General features: G+C 39.3%; 1 protein-coding gene across 1 annotated transcript in view; it reads right to left on the reverse strand.

Annotated features, from left to right (window-relative positions):
- Fbn2 (fibrillin 2) overlaps positions 1-23328 on the reverse strand; it is a gene marked incomplete at its 5' end in the record, with an annotated part of 227883 nt that extends 204555 nt beyond the window's left edge. Inside the window, 5 exons of the mRNA XM_005380550.2 lie at positions 8314-8409; positions 16600-16695; positions 17753-17851; positions 22372-22454; positions 23231-23328. Of these exons, the coding sequence (XP_005380607.2) occupies positions 8314-8409; positions 16600-16695; positions 17753-17851; positions 22372-22454; positions 23231-23328 (472 nt within the window). The remainder of the gene's footprint in view (positions 1-8313; positions 8410-16599; positions 16696-17752; positions 17852-22371; positions 22455-23230) is intronic.
- Positions 23329-23330: the final 2 nt, after the last annotated feature.

Consider the following 23330-nt stretch of genomic DNA (forward strand, 5'->3'; position numbering starts at 1 on the left):
ATCTTCTACTGTTTTTATAGGAATCTTTGATTATCACTAATTGATTATATGCTAAGCACTGAGTCTTACCTTACTGGGTACTTGGAACTGTCCTCTACTGAATTATCTTAAACTTTCCTCTTGGATGTTTGATCCTTTTAACTACTGCCTTCAAAATTTATTAACCAGGATCAGAACAGCATTTTTGTTATTAAGGCAGGATTTCTCTGAGTATCCAAACTAAGGTCCCATAAATTATGTGATTCTCTAATTTGGCTTGAGAAAAAATTTCCAGACTTGTGTGTGTTCAGAATACTGTTCCTTCTAAACCTTTTGTGTAGTTTCTTTCCAGCCGCAGGTGAATTCCTCACAAGCAAGAGCTGATTAGAATGCCACAAAGAATTTGGAAGGGACTCTGTATATTTGTGGCTCTTGGTGTGTGTCTGGGGCATCTCCACTATTCTGTCTGCCCCAAGAACTCCAACCATCAACCATCATGGCCTCACCGCTCCCTCAGGGCTCTCCCCTAGATGTATGGAATCAGCCAGGCTGTGGCTGGATTCCCTCCCACTGTATGCAGTACGGACTGGAAAAACTCAAGCAGAAAACTGAGGGAACTGAACAGTTCACACTGTTTGCTTCCTTTCTCTCAAGGGTCTGTTTTGTTGCTTGGTAGCCAGTAGTTTTTAAGTTGTTGTTTCATATATTTTATTCTGTTTTCTTGTCTTTTCACAAATGAGAGTTAAACTGATTTCTGTTCATCCATCTTGGCTGGCAACTGAAGTCTCAATTTGCACAATATATATGCTACCTTGTGAAATACTTAGAATTATACCTGTGTATAAGAAAGAGGCAGACTAAGATATCTTAAAGAAGTCAGTCAAGTAAGAACTGCGGATAGAAACTCTGGTGCTCAGGGTAAAAACATGTCAAAAGAAGATAAGGGGGCTATAACATTCAACTGTATAACAAGCAAAATAGTGACAAATATATATATATATATACATATATATTTATTTATGGTATATCTATAGAGATACATGTATTATACGTACATGTATACACCATATATATACCATATATATATAGACCCAATCAATCCGTATTGTTAGCAAAAAAAACCCACAAAAATTAAAACAATGAAATGGACAAGTTTAAAACTCACACACACCTGAAACTAAAAGTCCCAGTGATTCTAAAATAGCCTCTTCCTTGCCAATCAAGGCAATTTATCTAAAAAAGCTATCTTGTCTTGGCTTTTTCTTTATGATTACAGCTTATCACTTATTGAGCACTTATTCTGTACCGCACAATGTCTATGCACATCATTTCTCATTTAATTCTCTTATCAGGAATTCAGGAATGTGACCATCTCCTAAATATCCTATTCATTCTGTTCTTCCATGCTATAAAAACAGCATTAAATTTTACTGGTGTGACTTAGTTCAAAAAACATACTTTTATTCCATTGAGGATCTCATTTTTATATTCCATTCTTTTTGATAACTGGGGAGTTGTTAAAAAGATCTAATGTCTTTGAATATCATGTATTCTGTGACAGTAATTATACTATCATCATTTAAATCTCACAACAATAAAGGCTGAGATACTAGACAAATACTATCTGGGTAGAAACAGGAATCAGAGAGGGCAATCATGTTTCCAACATCACTTTAATGTTAGCCTTGGATTTTGACCATACCCCTTGTTCCTAAAACACAACAAGTGGCACTTAGTGGATGCATACCATGCGGGAGGCACATTGCTCACTCTGGGTAAGCACTTTATTGCTTTTAATCCCTGGAAATAGGTATTATTTAGGAATTTGTAGTGTTGGGTATTTCTGAAATACATATTTCATATACTTTTCACCCACAAAAATTTATTTAACTACTTTCAACTATATTTCATTATACAGTATTTAAAGTGTGTGTAGCAGCTTTGCCTAATTTCCAACCATTTAACCTCTAATGTCTTCTGGCTTGATGCTGAAATAGGAAAACCAGAAAATATTTGGGGATTTACACAAACACACAATATTTGAACATTTTCATTTTATATTGCAGGTTTTTTTCTGAGTTAAGTGGATAAAGCAAAAACAAAGATACACACACAGAATAAATGAACATACTAAGTGCTTACATTCAAAGGAAAATAAAAAATCAGTGCAATTGAGTGTCAAAATACTCGATCCTATTCTAACATACTAAGTGCTTAAGTTCCAATGGGTGTCAAAATACTTGATCCTATTCTACAGATCCAGACAGGCTTAAGCCACAGACTGAGAAAGGGAAGCCTAACCTCTCTCAGATGGATCAAATGAATTAATTTTTTTCCTGAAGTAAGCCTTTCCTTTGCACTACAAACACCCCTACTCCTTGATAAGCAATTCATTTCCCCTTCCATCATTGTATGTTTTCTTCCTCCCTTTTCCTTCAACTTCTCACTGGCTGATTTTCTTCTCTCTTTTTGTTCTCTTGTCTTCCTAATGGCATTCAAGATAAGGATGTCATCTGAACTAGTGCCAAAAAGTTAAGTTCCCACAGATCTTCTGGTATTTTTAAGATGCCCATTTAAGGCTAAGTTTAGCTTAGAGAGTGCAAGGTTATAAAATATTCTTCTCAACAGCCTCATGAGTGGGGTGTGTATGTGTGTCTACATTTGGGTGTGCATGCAAGTTTGGCGTTTGCAACCCGTGTATCTCTCTCTGTTCCTTGCAGTTTTCATTTTACTAAATCTCAGAATAAAGGAAAGAGGAGACATTTTATTTCTACAAAAGTACTGGTTTCATGACTCTGGTAATTGGAAATTAATTATACAGTTTAAATAATGTTAGCCTAAGAATCAGTAATAATACATCTTCCAGTATCAATATTGGAATTAGTCTAACACTGTCTTTTTTACTTTAAATGAGCTATATTTCTTTCACTCTACATTTATTTGACTGTCAGAAGACGGTCTAATTTACAACTAGTCAGAAGGCAGATCTCAGCTCTCTATTTGTTACTATTTCTATTACTGCATCTTGTTTAAAGGAGATGACTAGAGCTGGTCTTTGATAATCTGTTTCTCATTAACAGGAAGTATATAGTTTTAAATGCTCAAGTTCCAAGTATTTAATTTGATAATAAATACTTAAAAAATACTGGGTGAACAAATATTCAATATCTATAAATAAAGTTTATCTACTCTCCTGTATACTCTAACATATGACTATAAGGGCAAACAGAAATAAAATACAAAAGCATTATCAAAAATCTACAGATATTAATAGGATTTGGGAATGGAAAATGGATTCCTAAACATAACGCCAAAGGGTTAAAAAATATCATTTGAAAAGTCTAGAGAGAAAAGAGCAGAATGTATTAGATTTTCTAAATTTTCATATAACCAATGACTCAGGGGTTACACTTCTAGGATATATTCTAAGACTATAATCCAGAACACAGATTTAGCTACAGAGAATTTAATCATACAAAGCTAAACTACAGAAAAAACCACAAACAAAAAAAGGAATCTGGAAGTAACCTTAAATGTGAAATAATTAGAAATATGATTAGTGCAGACAGCTGTAACACAGTAACTAAATTTCAGGCCTTGAATAAGATTGCTGGCTATCCTACTTCTCTCTCCACGCCCCCCGTGCTACTCACTTGACTTGGGCAAAGCTTCTCCATCCGGGAGATTCAGAAGACATCACTATAAACAGAGTGGTGCTGTGAAGAAGGAAGGAGCTTTGCTCGCTCAGTCTTACGATGTGCAGTGCAACCATTACAGTCTGTAACACACTCAACCACACTAAGAGGAGGGGGAAGATTTATTTCATGATACAGAAGAGTGGGGTCTAATAAGGATGGAAAGATCACACTCTTTGTGAACGCTGTTATTTGCAGTAAAGACTCGAAGTATATTTCCAAAATGTTAATAATAATCAAGTCTGAGTGGAGAGATTGTGCATAACTGGATTTTCTTCTTTTATCTTCTTTTATTGTCTAAATGTTTGGTAATAAGCATGTATTGCTTTTATACAATGAAATTACAACAGAAGGGTTTTTTAGTAAAAAAAAATACTGCTTATACATTTCTTGAAAGTATTAAATTCACTCTATACTGATGTTTGCAAAATGCCAGCTTGCTCTCTTCAACATACTTCTCTGTATTCTTGGTCATACAATGAATTTGTTATGTCCCTAGGCTATCCAACCCAAATTTACTCTGTATAGTTTATAAGTCTGAAGTTGATGAATTAAATATTGATTAACCACAAGTATATTGGCTATTTCTGAACAAACTTTGATCTGGTCTACATAGTTCCCAGAATTTAGGAAAAATCCCAATGTACCTATCCCCATTTCTGTTTCTGGAGAATTGAGTGCAGTCAAAGTAGGGTCAGCAGCAGTCACAGTTATTTGCCTCCTGTAATGTGGGTGGGCATACAAAAATGTGTAGAATAACTTACACCCAAGTGCTGAGCATGGTGGCACACACCTATAATCCCAGCACTTGGCAGGCTGATGTAGGAGAAGCACTGCAAGTTCAAGGCCAGCCTGGGCTACAAAGTGAGTTCAAGGCCAGACTGAACTGCTAGCAAAACCCTGTCTCAAAAAGACAAAAATAAATAAATAAATTTACACCCAAGTGATAAGACTTTGCTTCCTCTCAGAGAAGTTGTCGTCATCTTCCAAATCAGACAACTGAATTGAGTTCCTACTGAATTAGACAAGTAGGATGTGCTGTGTCACCACTATATGCCCAGACTCAAACAGTGGAATAATAATGCTATTTCAATGATTGAGACTCTGCCAACAAAGCGCCATATGACTGAGCGAGTGAGAGCCCTACAACGAGAGGTCTCCAAGAGAGACCCAGAAATTCCCTCTCAGCGTGCTTTTAGGCACTGAATTCACGCAACCCTCTCCACAACCAAAGATGCCTGCAACAGATAATCAATCCTTCCATTGTCATTTCAAGCAAAGGCTAGGAATAGATTTTACAAACTCTAACATTTGCAACTGCATCTCACAACTGTCTTCCCTGCAGATACAGATTAGGAAAGGAATTTTTCTTGAAGCTGCCAGTACAATAAAAAAGTAATTTTCTTGTCATTTTTTTTTTTTTTTTTTTTTTTTTTCTCCGGTACCGGGAACCGAACTCATGACCTTGCGCTTGCCAGGCAGGCGTTTTCTTGTCATTTTTAAGGTACTTTTCCCTGAAAGATGCACATTTAAAAAAAATGTCACGAGGACTTCAGGTTTGAAATGTTATAGAATTTATACATCTTTCTAAGGAAGACATAAACATGATAAAAATTTGTAGCACAATTTATATGTTAACTAGGAGGGTCATGATATATTTCTAATAGATGTTCTTTATAAAAGCTTCAAGGAAAATTGAATTACGAAATAAGAATCCAAGCACCATTTCACTCAAAAAAGTTGAAAGAGGAACTCTGGGCAAGCCACACTGGTGATCAGGTAGTTATTGTATTTTATCTAGAAATCCCTTAGGTAAGCTCACTTACAGCCGCCCTCCTCCATGTGTCCGTCGATACATACTAAGGTATACTTTATGTATTAGGGGGAAATTAAACTTTGCTACATAATTCTGATTCTACTTGTGTTTATTCCCAGGTATATATTAAGTGCATTTTTTTTCAAATGAGCATCTGTTTGGAGAAAGAAAAGAACTAAATACCTTCATGTGTTTTCAACTTAGCCAATCCATCTGCATTTTACAACCCGCATGCAGCCACAAGAACTTTTTTTTTTTGATGCTAAGCATAAAAGGTCATTGTACAGATCAGCAAGAGTGAGAAGAAAACTCCAAAGAGTTTCAGCTTACCCAGATCCAAGACTCAAGTTAAATACCATAATCATGCCAGTCATTAGTTACCACTCAGTCTCTGTCTCCAGGCCGGAAACCAGTCTGCCAGAACCCAGATAAAGCAGCCAGGCTTTATCACACAACTATCCCAGGAGGACATTTTTTGAGGAAAATTACATGCAATTCTACTTGAAGGACGGAAAACACCCCTCATTTTACAATGCTCTTTTTTTCTTAGCTAATAAAGAACATGCATTTTGAAACTCAGTAATTAAAAAAATAATACCATGAACTTTAAATATTATGATTCTACATGAGTATATTCACTAACTTCTACATAATTATTCCTTTCATGTTTATGTAAATATAATATTTATTAAGAAGAATTAAGAACTCTATACTTTGGTAGAATTATTTACTATGCATTTCAAAAATTCAAACAAATTTGACTCTTAAAAACATTAGAGTTCATGGTTACAAAGTAAGAGTAGAAATTATTAACTACTTCTTTGGAAGAAATGAAGTTTTAAAAATTTCATCTGAAGGGCAGTAATTAAAAGATTTAAGAAACATGTTTCAAAAACTATGCTTAAAGTTGATTCATTCAAAAATTAATTTTATAATTTTCTTCTGAAAACATGCTACTGTACATGTAAAATGTACATTAAGTCTTTATTGAATTCCCATAAATTTAGTAAAGACTAACAAATCTAATGAATGAGTAACTGTTGGAGAATAGTGATGTAATACCTGGAAATCTGAGTTGAAACTACACACCCAACTCCTTCGCCACTGAGGAACTGAACTTGAAATCTGCTTCAGGATAAAAAAGCTGCACAGTTTATAAGACTTCACGAAAAAAGAGTATCATCTCCACCAGTAATGATTCTGTTTGAAATTTTAAATTTAACTATTCTTCATTCTATGGTATTTAAATAAACTTCACATCATCTAGGAAACTTATGTTATTCCACTCTGAATGATTTATCTTTTTATGCTAACATTTCACAATTAATTTTTCTTCCTCAACTAGAACCATCTGGTAAAGACTTTAAAATTCATCCTAAGCATAACTATAAACTCTGTCATTTCTGGAATGTACTTAAGTCCTAAAAATCTCAATTACCTTAAGAATAATATAAATCTTGACGTGTATACATATAAACATATGTTAAAAGACTGCATATATCTTACTTTTCAAACTTCACCAATTAATTGTAATTTCTCAATTACTTCCCAAGATTTAACCTATTGAATATCAAGATTTTGTCAGAGTAATAAGCATAATTTTTTTAAATATAAGGTTTCAGTGCAGTTCAAGGCCTCTCTACATTTATATAAGCCATCACCACTATTTACCTGTAATATTTCATTGATATAACTCCATATACTCTAGTTTCACAATAAAGTGCCATAGAATTGCAGATGCTATGACAAGCTGTGGAAAAATACATTTGAAAATATATGTAATAATGAATACTCACACATTACTTTTAGCTTAAAATTATTTTTACTCTATGGTTTAGCGCTAATCGTTATTACATTATAAAGTACAATTTCTTTGATATGCCAATGTAATATCTTTTGGGACATAATTCTGAAGTCATTTGGTAAAACATAGCTGAAACTTTTCAGCAGCCTACAGGTCACGAATTTAAATGCTACTGAATTCATGGAAAGCTGGTTTCATACTGGGTTGACTGTTTACATAGATAAAACGAACAATCCTGACTTCGGCATCCATTCCTCCAACCCTTCTGTCCTGGGCAAAGGAAGTTCTACTGTGTGCAGACAGCCAACCCTCTTTTCCCTATGGTTCTGGAGAAGTTATATCAGCACCTGTTGCAAGCACTGGTTCTGATAAGTCTACATCGTATGTGTTAACATTACCTCCTGCCATAGGCTGGTTAAAAAAAAAGACAAAGCTCAAGTGAATCAGCAGCCACCTCTGGAGGGTATTATTGGCCATGGTCAGAGGGAAGCCTTTCTATCTAGAGATGGGAACACATAGCATGTTGTCTCAGTAATTGCTGAGAGCCATTTTAAAAGCGCAAAACTCCAGGGTTGGGAAAAACTGAAAGAGGAGAGGAAAACCAAGAGAAACAGAGTAACAGAGCCTTGATCACACCCTGCCTTTTTATTATAGAATGTTATACATTTCCTTATTGTGGAGTGAAATTTGTATCAGATCCTGAGAGTTTTGCAGCCAAGCCCAAGTGACATAGTTTCTTTTTAAAGTAATGACTCTAATATGAATTAAGCACACTCAGAATTTGTGTTCCGTCACTTCCAACCACCTTAGAGGAACACCTCCTGAGCTGTCTTCTCCAATGGAGCTCCCTTTAGTGTGAAAGGCTGAGACGCGTGTGCTGCTATTATGTTCCACAATCTTACCACTCAAGTTACAAATATGACCAAAGAACAGTAAAAATATCATTTCACTTGATTTACACATATTTAAAATTTAAAAAAGGCTTCTTCCAAGTAAGTTTCTCATTTTTCTTTTCTTACCTCTTTCACATTGTGGACCAGTGAAGCCATAAACACAAGCACAGCGGTTGGGTCCAATACAACGCCCACCATTTTGGCATCCATTTTCACAGACAGCTGTGCACAAAACACAAAAAACAGCTCTTTATATAATAAACTTCCAAGCATGAAATTATGTTCTGGTGGTGCTTCCAGTGAAAGATCTTACATTAAATACATCTTTAAAACAAAAGTTACAACTATCATCAAGTATTTAAGAAAATACATTTAATTGTATATTGAGACAAAACCTGCACAATTCATGGAAATCACAAATCTGCACAAGGATTGGATGGTTCTGATCACAGGGTTGGAGTATCACTATTCAAACCTCTATTTCTTTTTTTATAAATCAATATATGTCTGCAATACCGAATAACTACATTAGTTTGAGGAGACCAGTACATGTACGTAATATATCTTGTACTTTCAATCCTTTTGACCTCCCCACCTGACCCCTCTTCCACTTTTTCCCCATCTCCAAATAGTGCCTTTCCTTCAACCTCTATTTCTGTTCTACTGACCTTATAATCTGTCTTCTCATAGGCAAGAAGTGAGTAAAATAGGAGACACAGAAAGATAAAGGAGGCAGACTGTATGTAACAGGGAGGGAAAGAGGATGGGGAAATGTCACATGTAAAAATAAAGAGGGTATGGAAATAAAGGGAAAAAAGCAAAAATCAGAGAAATAAGCCAGCGAAGGGAAAAACCTAAAGCAGGAAAGTCAAAACTAACGTGAAAAGTGGGAGAAAACACTATTAACTTTAGTTATAAAAGGTCAAAGTAAGTAATCAATGTGTAGAGACCAGATGAATATGACAGAAGAAAAGGCAGGGAAAAAAAAGCTGTGGCTTCACCAGGTTTTTAAAATTTATTTCTTCATATAAAATTAGACCACAGTTCAAATTATTTCAAGTGCAGTGGTCCCTTGGTATCTATGGGGGACTGAATCCAGAACCCCTGTGGATACCAAAATTCACAGATGTCCAAGATCATACATAAGTCATAGTATATGCATAAAATCTACACAATCCTCCTGGACTACTTTAAGTCACTGACAGCTTATAACACATAACGTAATGTGCATGCTATAAAAAGTCTTCTACTACTGTTCAAGGAATAGTGACAAAGAGAAAGAAGACTACACATGCTCAGGACAGGCACAATTGTTTTCAAATATTCTTCATCAGTGGTTTATTTAAATCCACAGGTCCATAACCTGGGGATATGAAGCGCCAACTGTAATCATGACAGATTCACAGAACAACATTCTCTCGAGGGGAATCAAACAGGCAGAACTAAACCCACTGTCCCTTCTTGCCCACTATGGCACACTGGTGTGTCAACTCAGCCCAGCGGCTAGGACCCAGGCAAGTGTCCCAGAAGATCAGAGTCCAGAATCCTTGAAGGGTGAGTACTCCAACCTCCATACTGGGACTGCTGAATTCAGAATCCTCTCTTCTCCAAGAGAAAATTCTAGCACCAAGAGCTTGTCTTCCAACTTACTTATCCTGGTGAAACGAAACACTGCCTTCACAGACGAAGAAAGGGTGTATGTCTTAAGATTTGTGCCCCAAAAGATAGCATGAGGACATTAATTATTTCTTATTAAAGGGAAATGAAGTAGAAAAAGACATTTACATGCACTTTGAGGCACGCCTTAAATATAAAAGGCTCAGTAAGTGGACTGATGTCTAAAAAATGGAGTAGCACCACCACTGTTTTTAAAGCAGGGCTGTTGAACTGGATTACCTGTCATCATCCAGAGAGCATGGAGTATTTTCTGTTCTGCTGATGACAGCACCACGCAGACACAGCACAAAACAAAGATACCCTCACCCTAAATTATCGCTTTGTCGATGAGCTTACAATTCCTTGTCTATAGGCATTCTTTGATCACAAGTGTGACTCTCTCTTTGCACAGTTCACACTCTGAGAACCACATTCTGCTTCTCCACCTGTCCCAAGCTGAGCTCCATGCAGTTCTCATCGCTGCCGTGCAACACAGGGGCAGAGAGAACAGAAAAGTAAATACAGAGGATCGGCAAGGGCAGACAAAAGCCATAGGGATGGTGAGGAAGATGGGGGTGGACAGGAATGTAGAAAAGGACAAAAGTATGGTGTCATTCCACTGAAATAACTGCCAGAACTTAAAAATTCTAACTGTTCAGCAGATACTCTGCGTAATTCCACAGAAATACTTGCCTGGACTTGTGGATTCTTAACTGTTCAACAGATACCCTTCAACTAATCAAACACAATTAATGAAGATGTGAAGAATTTCCTTTAAACGTTATCAAGTTGCAAGCAATGTAAATGAAAGTCACTTTCCCAGACAAGTTCTTTCACCACTATACTGGCCTTTAAAAAAAGACACAGATGTGGAAAAGCAGTCATCTGCCACTGTCTGGGACACTCGCTTGGGTAAGTGGAAGAGGGGTTGGCTTCTCTCAGCGTTTTCCAAAACAGAGCTCCTGAAGCCCAGAGACGATAGGGCTGGATACATCCTGGTCTTCTCCCAGAAAGAGCTGATGCATTACCAGTTAAAGCAAATCCAATCTGTCTAGACTACCCATGCTTCCCTTCTCAGTAAATTCATTTTGAAGGCTGGAAAATAGTTATTGTTATAAAAATATTCAAGTTGTGGGAGCAGTGGCACATGCTACTCAGCAGGCTGAGGAAGGATGATTGCCAAGTTCCAGGCCAACCTGGCAATTCAGGGAGACCCTGCCTCAAAAAAAAAAAAAAAAAAAAAAGGCTAGGGATGTGGCTCAGGAGTGGAGTGCTTCTGGGATCAATTCTTAATATCAAATAAACAAACAACAACAAAAATAGGTTAAGTAAGTTTGTTGTCAATCTATATGTTTAAATTTCTCATTTTTAATTTCTAATACTATAAATACTAATAAGAGTCTTGTGAAAGAATCGAGAGTCATGAATATCACCATTCACTTACATTCCTGTCACTCATGACAGGAAGCTCTCCCAGGACAGAACCAGAATTTGTTTGCCTTTGAATGCCCTCATCACTATTCCATATGCTTCAGGAACTCAACCAAATTTCACAGCACTTTTTCCACTGGTGGATGGATGGATGGATGGATGGATGGATGGATAGATGGATAGAAGGGAGGAAGGAAGGAAGGAAGAAAGGAAGGAAGGAAGGAAGGGAAGAAGGGAGGAAGGAAGGAAGGAAGGAAGGAAGGAAGGAAGGAAGGAAGGAAGGAAGGAAGGAAGGGAAATGTAGGGGGCAGATAATGAGCTCTGCTCTGCTATTCCCAGCCACCTAACCAACCACATCTTTCTGGGTCTCAGCTTCCCTAACTGTATAAGAGTTAATCAACCCTACCCCAGTAGTATGAAGATTAAATAAAATGATGTATAAAGTAAAAGGCACAGTGGCTATGCATTATAGGTTTTTTACGTTTTTAATTCCTTGTATTTTTAAACTACAAACTGTCATGGAAAGGAAGACTAGTTTTCTAGGATCTAAAGGTTATTCTGAAGAGCAACAGCAAAAGAATAGAAGCAGAAAATACAGACAGAAGTATGAACAGAACACAAAGGAGATGAATTTCCATCTTTTGAATGAGTCATGGTGAAAGGTATTTTATAAAATATTTTTGTTAACAAAACATAATGGAAAGAGTAATTTATATTTCTATTAGAGTTGGGAAGAAACTTGAATATGCCTAAATTTCCACCATGGAAAAAATGCTGGCCACTCAGGAAGATAAAAATGTTCACATGTTGCCCCCTCTAAAAAAATTTACACCTAGCTACCCAGCTCAGAAGTGAAGGAGAAGGCAGGAAGGAAGAAGATGTACTACTGGTGGAAACAGGAGCTAGAGTCATAGTTGCCCTTACTACCTGGGGTGAGGGGGAAGTGTACTGTTTGACATTGGTTGCTTTTCTCAGTGCTCAGACAAAACACCCAACACCCACAATTTAAAGAGGGAGACGTTTATTTGGGTTCACAGTTTTTAGAGGTTTCCAGTCCATGGTAGGCTGGTTCCAAGGCAGAAACAGCGTGGTAGAAAGGCCTGCCAAGGAGAAAAGCTGCGCATGTCAGGACAGCCAGGAGGCAGAGGGAGGAGGCGGAGCCAGGGAGGGAGGAGTACCCATCCAGATCATCACATCCTCTCCCAATCAGGCTCCACCTCCCAGTGAATGCAGGGTCCCCACGATCCAACCACTTTCCCAAAGTCCAGCCTCCTGAGCACACTAGGGGTCCGAGGGACATTCTGGATCCAAATCATAATAACATAAACGAGCAGCATCTTTCTGTTAGTCTCCTGTACTACTCTACAGGGCACAGACATTTGACATCACTCAGTTTGAAACTGTAGTTGTGATTTCTACTAAAACATATAAGATAAGCATAGCACTCTAAACCAGAGGAAAATGTTAGAAGAAGCCTACTGTATCGGCACAGGACAGAATCAACCTTAAGCATTATTGATAGAAAACTTCAGTGCATATGCTTCCAAAGTTATGTCTCTGACATCTGTCCTAAGCTCTCAGTACTCAGATATTAGCACTTGGCAATTTAACAGACTTCTTCAACAAACATGGAACCCAAATCCTCCAGCTATCATTTTGATCTCTGCCTTCTCACCTTTTTATCCATGACAGCGTGTCCATCGGCACACAAGATCTTCCACAGACTCTATTTCCAAAACAAGCTAAGGTCCTTTGAATTTGTTTTCCCCTCTGCCTAGAAAATATCTGCCACGGAACTAAAGCACAGCCTCGGGTCCGTGTGCAAATGTCACCTTCCCGGAGAGGCCTGGTATGAAACAGCAGAGAACTCTAAGTCTTAACCAGATAGTCTCCCCTTATCCTACTTTCTCCTGACCCTAGGCCTTCTCATCACCTACACTGGCACCAGCTGTTCACCTTTTCCTTTACTCATCAATCCCTGCATTTTCCCTATCAGGATAAACTCTGTGCAGGCAGGCTGTGCTTGTTCATTGATGCACTCCCAGCACCTCAGCTACGGCACAGTGCTTACTCAGCAGCACTGCATGAGGGGATACTTTCTACAGGATGCTGCCTACATTTCTGAGCAAGCAACTAAGCGATCCTCAAGCTGAAAACTGTCCTCTCCTCCTGCGGTCTCACTACTCTTCTACACCTTCTATGTAAGACAACATAAACAGTGTCTTCCTTAAATCACTTGTTGGCCTGCCACTTACTAGTCATCACACCAACACATCATTTGCTAATCAACTTTGTTAGCTACATATTTCGCTTGCATTATACATCCCTTTGACCTTGAAATGATAGAGAAGGAAGGCTTCGTCTCCTGAGGCACCAGAGAAGAACACTCAGGTGTGTGCAAGTTTCCTGCCCCACTGCCTTTCACATTCCCCTGACTGGAGAGGAGAGTGACAGCACTGATCCAGGGTGCCACAGGGGCGGAAGGACAGAGAAGTGCTCTTCCAGAACAGAAGGACTTTCCATGACCTAGCTGTCAGTTTCTGTTTGAGCAGCAGGGAAAGGACACAGTTCCCAGAGGTTGTTCTTCACAGCCTTCAGTAAAAGACACACACCCACACACACACAGATGCCCGAGACCACTGGAGCAACTGAACCCGGGCTGGCTTCAGCAAAGACTTGAGAACCAAGGAGAAAGATCAAGGCACGAGCTCGACCCTTGTGACTCTGAGGTAATTATCACGTTCTCCCGCATAAAGCAAAAAAAGTGAATTTCAACAAGGATAATTGTGTCCCCTCTCTGGCGACTGAACTCTGAAACACTTATAACCACATCTCCTAATACTATTATGAGGCATTAAAAAGGTATAAATCTGCCTCCTTATCAATATTGTGTTCATTGTAGACTTTTGCTTTTTAATACTCAAATATATAAAGAAAATATGAAGAAAAAGTACCATTCATGAAAAAAACCTTTGCTATAATTTTCCGTTCTGCTGTTCCCTACTTCTTTCTGCTCTCTTGCCTCGATCCTGGGCTAGAGAACCTTCTGCCCCAGACCCTGATTCTTGTGAGGAAATCTGCCTCTGTTCACTGTCCCAGCTCATATACCTTAACCCTCTATTTCTCAAGCATTAGTCAGTCTCACATTACCCTGATAGCTTTTGTCACACCCGAGAACCACCCTCACAGGGACTCTGCAAGCTACGTCCAAAGCCCAGATCTGGCTGTGTCTCTGTACCACTCGCGAGCTAAGAAGAGGTTCTTCTGTTTTTGTTGAAAAATCAAAATAATAATATTCCATCACCACTGAAAACTAAAATTCAAATGTCAGAGTTTATGAAGTGTCTCAGCAATGAAGAGTTGTTGAAACAGCCCCAAGTCCTTTTGTTTATGTGCTGTCTATGGTCACTGCTGCACTACAGTGGCAGCGGTCAGTACTGGCGGTAGAGAAAGCAAAGTCCGAAACATACTTTTTGCCCTTTATAAAAGATATTAGCCTGCTACTAACCTTAGCAGAATACGTCCCTTTAAGTTGATTCATTTTACTTAAAATGACTTGAAAAGAAAACTTTATAACACTTATAAATGGAAAGCTATGATGATCCTAAGCTGACTGCAATCTACAAAGAAACTACAACCACTACCCAGGGTAAACCTTCACACCAGCAACTCCTTTTCTGAGTACAGAGCCAAATGATTTGAAAGCAGGAACTCGAACAGGTACTTGTAAACCCATGTTTGTAGCACCATTGTTCATACTAGTCAAAAGGTTGAAGCAGCTCAAATGACCATCCACAGATGAATGGAAAAAAATGTGATATTCACAGTGGAATATTTTTCTGCTTTTAACGTAAGGAAATTCTGGTAGATGCTCCCACATGGATAAAACTTAAACACATCATACTAAGTTAAATAAGTCAGTCACAAAAGGACAAATACCATATAATTCTATGAAGTACTGAGAGTAGTTATATTTATGGAGGTAGAAAGAACGATTGTTTCCAAAAGCTGGGGCGACAGGGAAATGAGGATAATTGGTTAACTGGTCCAGAGTTTCTGTTTCACAACATGAAAAAAATTCTGAAGACAGAAGGTGTTGATGGTTGTACAATAAATTTAGAGGTACTTAATGCCCCTGAACTATATACTTAAAATAGTTAAAATAGTAAAGTTTGTTATGTATATTTTACTACAATTGAGAAAAAGTTAAAATTGCAACAAAAATAATGTTAACTAAAAACAAGCTAGATATTCTTGCACAGCTGTTTTCTCCATGTTGAAAATGGGAATCAGCAGGTCTTAGAGAAGCCTTGAACCTTAACATTGCACACGAACTCTGCATTTAATACAGTGCAAAGGAACTGAAAAGGGTCCATCTTACCACACGGAACTCAACTTCTTTAATGTTACATCCTTCTACGCATCTGAACATAAAAATATGGGAATTTGCATAGTCTTGCCATTTGGGGAACACTAGCCAAAAGTATTCCTTGGTGACACATCATGGTTCAGGAGCTATAATCCTTCCATTCTTGTTTAAAAAAAAAGCTGTTTCTTGGTTAGATATTGGAGAATGTAAGTTAAGCTTTCCTAGATTAAAGTTCTCTTTTTTTTTTTTTTTTTTTTTTGAGTCAGGGTCTTGCTCTGTAGTGTAGGCTGGCTTTGAAGTTGCTTATGTAGCCCAGGCTGCTCTTGAACTCATGGTGATCTTCCTGCCTCAGCCTTCCAAGTGTTGGGATTATAGGTCTGCACCACCATGCCCAGCATAAAGTTCCCTCTTTCATATTGACATCTCATTTTTAAAAATTAATTCATTGAAACAAAGGATAATTTATGAGATTTTCTCTCTTGTGGTTAATTTTTTAAATATCCTAAAAAAAAAACCACATGGTGAGGAAAAGAGCAGGAAAGTCTTCCAGAAAACCTCTCCATTTTTCAGGAAAGTATACTTGGTAGAACAAAAACACAAGGAAATACCTGCGGTATGTGGGTATGTGTCAAATTTGATAAAGCACTAGTAATAGTAATCAACAACACTAATACTCCAAAGCACAAAAATTCTTTTTTTTTAATATCATAAATTGAACTCAGGACCTTGTGCTTGCCAGGCAGGCACTGTGCTGCTGAGCTATATCCCTAGCTCAAAGCACAAAAATTCTAAAAGAAATATTTTATAGGTTAAAAATTAAAAATCCATTTGTATGTCTTAGTACATACAACTATTTTCAAAGGATCATAGGTTTTCTAAGACCTTAACGTGTAACCTAATATGAAATACCCATAAAACCAAGTTATTCTGACAAAGTCAACTGCAAGGCATCTTACGTTGTCCACAGTAGGTTCCAATATATCCCTTCTGGCACTGGCAGTGCTCATCTGCACAGGTCCCACCATTCATGCACCGCACACTGCACTGCTGAACTGCAAAGGACAGCAACAAGAGAGCACAAGTAGCAGTCAACAGGGTGACAGTACCTATAAAATTATAAAGCGCCTGTCCAAGTTATTGATAAATATGTTCTACAGAAATAAATATTACAACCCACTTGCCCTAAGTGCACTCATGGACATATCTGTTACAGATGTTATTTAGTTGATAGAGTAAATCCTCAGTGTTAAAGGAGCTCATTGGAAGGGGACAAGCAGTACTGCAGTTCTGTACAGACCCTGGCAGATGGGGGCACTTGTATGCATTCAGAGCGCAGGGCTGAGTGCCTGCAACCATGATAAAGTTGGCTTTGTTCTTTATGGAGCCTGCATTCCACTAAGGAGGCAGATGAAATAGTACGGCCGATAAACAGTACCACAAAGTAATTATAGACTGTGGTAAACTAAGAAAACTGGTGTGAAAGAATAGCTTAGAGTCAAGGGGACACTTAGTTATAGGAACCAAATACCACTGCTCTGTTTGACACCTGTACTGAGTCTAGGAAGATGAAACTCAGCCAGGTATGAGAAAGAGCAGTGAGGAGCTTCAGAGGGGGCAGAGCCAGCACTCAAAAGATCATAGGTTGGTAAACAGTTTCCTCTGAAGAGCTGACATTCTGTATGGTGAAAAACGGGCAGATGAAGAGGCCACCTTGGACATACAAGGAGACTCCTATGTAAATGAATTCACCCAAGGAAGAAAGAATTCTTAGGATTAAAGTAATACAATCAAAAACTCCAACAGTACCTGACATTTAGTAAAAACCCAGCACGTTAAAGCTATTATCCACAAAGAATTACTTCAGGGGAGTAATTCTTTTTCCACTGCATAGGCACACTCCTAAACAGAATTAAAGCCCTTTTCTTACCGAAACCCATTATCCATTTGAGTAACAAGTAAGCAGCCAAAGGTTATTACTCCAAAATTACTACAGACCTAGTTTGTGAGGAAAATAAACAGAACTTTATATTTTTTTTGAAAAGGGCATTTAGCATTTACTCAAAGGCTTAGGGAACACGCAGTACACAAAGCCATATAAAAGAAACATACTTGATTTTGCTCCACAAGTCGGTGATATTTGGCCGCTGGAACAAGTACACATGTTAGGTCGGGAACAAAATCCATCTCCACAACTGTTTCTACAAATTGCTGTAGAAAGCACAATAGGAAAGTGAATAAATAACTACATAATAAATTACAGTTCACAAAATAAGAAAGCTATATTTTCATAACATAAAGCCAAAAAATTAATATACAATTTTATATATGATGTAATAGGTCAACTTTAGCCATGTAGTGAAATTACCTATTGTAGTTATGGGGGTAAGTTTTACAAGTATCCTTCTGATAATGTGGAAACAAGTGAAACTATTTCAAATTGTGTAATACTAAACCTTTAATGCTCCTATCCATACAAATTGCTTTTTTCATTCAAAATTGAGAATTTAAATGCAGAATTCACCAAGAATTCAGCCTTGACCTGGGAGCTGGAAGCAGTAAGGAAACTGAGAGAACCTGCACACCCTTACAAAAAACAGCCCACTGTGTAAAGGACCTTTACAGAAGAAAGAGAATGTGAAATTGGCTGAGCCAAAGACTCCAGTCTCTAATGGCTCGGCCAAGCCTCAGGGGTTCCATGCACATTCCTTCCCAGCTGGTATCTGACCTGCCCCATCATCAATCTCTGTTCCCCTTAATAATTCCTTCTGTCCTTCTTCCAGCCTTTCTTCTCCCATAGCATCTTCACCGCCTAACCTACCCTTACCACTCAAGAAAGCTGCTGAGACATTTTGATAGGGGGAGAATCAAGGCTTCCTGCAGCTGCGACCTCCAGTAAATACAAAGGTATGAGGGTCACCACAGTGGAGAATGTTAGACTCACCAACAGCGCATACCACAGACACTTAAAACCTGTAGTCGAGAGTCTTCAACGGGGGAGTTTGTCCCAAATTTAGAGTCCATTCATTGAGAGCTGAAAGATTTATCTCTATACCCACAATTGAATTCTGTCTGAGCACAAAGGCGGTGTGCTTTAGAGCTCTGTGAGGGGCATCTAGGAATGCCCTGACACTTGCTGTAAACATTTATGCTAATGTGCCTATCTATCTTTCGCTAGGGAGTGCTTTTACAACTTTCAAAGAGATTCAATGGCCAGGCATGTAGCTCAGCTGCAGGGTGCCTGCCTGGCAAGTGTGAGGTCCTGAGTTCAATTCCCAGTACCAAAACAACCAAACACAGAGATTTAAGACCTCCCCAACAGTATAAGGCACATACACTATTGAAGCAAAGGAACTCAGTAGTTCTTTTACTTCTCCAAATTGCCTTTTTACATCCATGTCATATGGCCTTATCAGCATCAGGACTCCTTATAAAGGAAATAGTGTCAACTATGATGTGAGGATAAAATTTTAGGCCAGAATATGGCTCCCCAAGAGAATTGGTTAATACTTCTTAAAATACACTATAGTTTCTGATCACCAATAACTAACTATTCAACAACAAATGGTCATTAAAATATTGTGTTTTACTTCAAAGAATCCTCTTCCCCAGCAGGTGGGTAGTCTAGCTTAGGTGAAAGCGCTTCATCCAGACTTAATCTCAGTGAAGTGTGAAAGGGTGCAAAGGGGGTCAGGACTGCATCTATGTGCAGTGTATTTTTAACCCCATGAGAAGCAAGAATAGTCTGGTCCTTTCTCCTCACACACTTTTCAGGCTCCCATTATGTATCACATAAATATTTAACCAGGAGACCTCCGAATACCAGCGAGAGGAGAGGGGACCTAGATACAGGTATTTCAGTGGCATCTGGAGCACCGGGGACTGGGTGGCCAGGTAAAAAGTATGTGGTATATGAAGGTCTCAGGTCCAGTCCTCCTCTGTCCCAGATCCGCTGTAAGCTCAGGAGGAATCCACAGCATCTCTGGGTTCAGTTTTCTCATTGGTAATGCAAAATAAAGTGATTATACTGGCATGTTATGAGTTTTCTTCAAGTCTCAAACGCTATGAATCTAGGCCAATCCCATCCCACTGTTTAAAATTCTGTCCCTAGTATAAAATAAATTAATTGATAAGCAATTTTTCTATTACTTCATAGTGTAACAAGATTATAGAACAATAAATGGAAAATAAGAAAGTCAATTCCATCCTTTTGCAAACAAATATTTCAGAGTTTGGAAACACTTCAGTGATTTTTCAAGTCACAATTAAGAATAATAAGAAAATAGAGTTCAAAATGCATTAAATTTCTAATATTTTATGAACTATATTTTGCTTTTAATAGCTCTTTCTCATAATGAAGCCTGATCAAAGCCAAACGGATTAAAATTTGAAGTTTCTCACTAAAGTAGAAATGGGAAAATTGGTCTGTATTTTCTATTTATATCTTGTTCATTAAGGCATTCTCCAAATATTTTTTTGCTAAATGTTGAGATATAGGTAACATCCTGAAGAAAGCCTAGAATTGAAATTCTCGATTTTAAGTTTATGATGGTTTTATTTTCATTATTTTCCCCACTGATTATCTTTTGAAATGTCAACATATTGAATTATTTAATTTAATTAGTCTGTCAAAGGTTAACCATTAGGTAACACCCACATAATAGGATATGGTGGTGATAGTGTTACACCATATTATTTACCCCCTTATTTAATGTACTATTTTATACATTCAAGTACAAAATTTACTATTTTGGGAGGGGTTGTGGGAATTTGAGACAGGTTCTCATTATGTAGTTCAGGCTGGCCTTGAACTCACTGAACAGCCCAGGGTAGCCTCTAACTTGTGGCAATCCTCCTGCCTCAGCCTCTTGTATGCTGGGATTACAGGCATGCACCACCACACCTGGTTTAATCATTTGCTTTTTATGTGTTAATAATAAGGGTTTTTCAGATAGCTCTTGAAACAGATTTAAATATTTCTTGGAGATACAAAGATCATTTCAAGGTTCATGCTTTTTATAGATTTCTGATACATGTAAATTTCAATGTATCTCATAAGCACCCAAATATTTCAACTAGCAGAAATGTAAGCTACCACCGTCATTCTCACTATTAGATTCTGAGAGCTAATCTTCTAAACTAGAAAGGGGCACAACTGCTACTCCTTTAAAACTGACACTCAGCGAGCCATACATGTACTCCTACTGCAAATATTCTAGAAGGCTCTGCTCTCTGGAATTCCCATTCCACACTGATCCAATAAAACCTGACTTTACAGATTTTCAACACGTACCATAGCCCTAGCCCTCCTCCTCGGCTGCTCTCCAACTCAATAATGGCAGTCACATTCATTACATTTAGTGAGTCAGACTTTCCGCCCTGCCTAAGTCACTCCTGGCCAGGGTGGCAGGTGTGCCGTGAGTGACGTTAGCTGTTTTAGAATTCTAGGAAACCAGAGCAGTGATGCCCTACTGGTCTGAAAAAGCAAATGCACCTTCCTTAAACGCCTCACATATGACTTTCTGTGTTGGAGGAAAAGAAAGCCATGCCCTTTCTTTTTTAAAAAGGAAAAGCAAAGACTTATAATAGCACATATTATTTAAAATGTTATGAAGAACTTTAAAGAACACAGCTGCTATTCTCTATTTTGCCTCATGACTAGAGATTTTGAGATTGGTGGTAGAAAAATAGGAAGAAACTAGTCTCAACAACACTCGAGATTGCATTTCTTTTTAAAAACTGCCCCGAAATAGCATGGAGGATCTGTCTTGAGCCCACAAAACCAATAAATATAGAGAGACGCCACTACATCTGTATTATCTCTTGGCTAGTGCGTCTAGACCCTTTTCTCTGTTCATAATTGCATAATTATCTTCTCCCTAGAGAAGACTGAGGTCAATCTAAAGTCAAGACTGGCTCCAAATGAGCACGCTTCTAACGTACAGGCTGTCTTCTGCACTGGACAAATGAAATAAAACGCAGCGGTCTTGACTATACCGCTGGTAACTAAAAAAGCTCGCCAGTTAACATGCATATAGACTTTGGAAACCGAGTGAAACAACCAACACTTTCATGGAAATACACAGACGTCTCAAGTTCTAAGATTCATGCTTTGGAAATCTGTGCACCATGAGACTCAGGATCTAGAAATTCTAAATGTAAATGTTTTTCCCCCTCCCTTCCCCAAAAGGTCATGCCACTCAACAGAGTTCTCTTTTAAAATTTTGTTAACCTGAGTCAACTGCAACTCAGCATTCTGGGAATGCTCCGTTCACATCTCTGTGATGTGGCTGTGGAGATGAAGGCAGAGATAATGGGGGTTTGTGGAAGGGCTTTGAAAAGCTTGATCTTCCTAAGGCCCAAGCCTGAGCAGATCTCAAAGCCAGATAATTTACATAATAACACTGTGGCTTTATCTGGACTTTGGAGGGGGGAGTGGTTTTGAGTTATCTAGAGAGTTGCACTAACAGCCCTCCCCTTTGAATTTGTATTGAGACAAAAAGATAGGACTTCCAAGCATCTTTAAAACTTTTAACATTATCACTGCTCTTCTCCGGAGTCTGAACTGCTGAAAGCTCTTTTCCCCTTACTATTCAATCAGGGCTGAACCAGATCATCACCGCTGTGGGGCCAATGCATTTTAAGTGCAACTCTGTCCAAGACTGAAGCAAGGTCAGCCCCAGCCAGCCTAAGGATGCCGCCCCGCGCTGTGAGCCCAGCCCCGCACTCACGGACAATGCACTGATTTCCTCCGGGAAGCGTCTTCCAGCCAGGACAGCAATAGGAGTGAAACCTGGAGCCGCACACATTGGGCCTGCAAGGGACAAGCAGGTCACACACGTGCGGGAGCAGGTTTAGAAACACAGAAGCGCTTTTCATTCCAGAACAAGTAGATTTGGACACCACACACAAATCAAAGCTACGCTTCAGATCCTTGGGGTTAGGGGGATGGCAGTAAAAGCCCTTTCATCTTGCTTGCCATTTTCAAGGGCGACAGGAGACATGGAAACATATAATTTGCCACTATTCTAGCGTCCGGACGCAGAGAACAAAGGGAACATTCCGTTGCGAATTCCTTGCCCTCATTCCCAAATCCATCTCGCCTTGATCAAGTGTTACTTGGCCCCGACGTGTCAAGGAAGGCACCTGGAAAGGTAGAGCGCTCCGGCTGATGAGCAGAATGAGCTCTAAACCCCCCGCACACGTCCTCAAACAAAAGGCTGAGGAGGGGCGCCCCCGACGGTGGGGAGAAGGCAGGCTCCAGCACCCCGGCGCAGAGCGCACAGAGCCCGCCTTCTGTCCGCACTGGGAACCTGTTCCAGCGCCTCAGGCCCTGCACGGGCTCTGCGATCCGAACCCAGGGGATCCGAACCCTAGGGGCCCGACCCCACCCCCGGGAAGGCTCTCCGGAGGCTGAGCGCGGGGTCCGTCCGAATTGCGAGAGGCTCCTGGCGGGCTTCTAGTCTCCTACAGAAGTGAGAGGCCGCCTGCCCCGCAACGAGGGTCGAGCACTGGGTGACACGGAAAGTGCCGAGCCAAGGCTGGTTCCCCAACCAGCCGCCCCGGGGCGCGGGCCGCCTGCCCACCTACCCTCGGAGCACGTCCTGCTGTCCTCGCCTGCGGACGCGGCTGGCCGCGGCGGCGCCCTCCTCCCGGTACTCGGGCGCCACGAACCCGCCTTCGGAGCCCG

Source organism: Chinchilla lanigera, unplaced genomic scaffold (genome assembly GCF_000276665.1).
Source record: "Chinchilla lanigera isolate Chin_1 unplaced genomic scaffold, ChiLan1.0 scaffold00014, whole genome shotgun sequence".
Classification (NCBI taxonomy): Eukaryota; Metazoa; Chordata; class Mammalia; order Rodentia; family Chinchillidae; genus Chinchilla; species Chinchilla lanigera.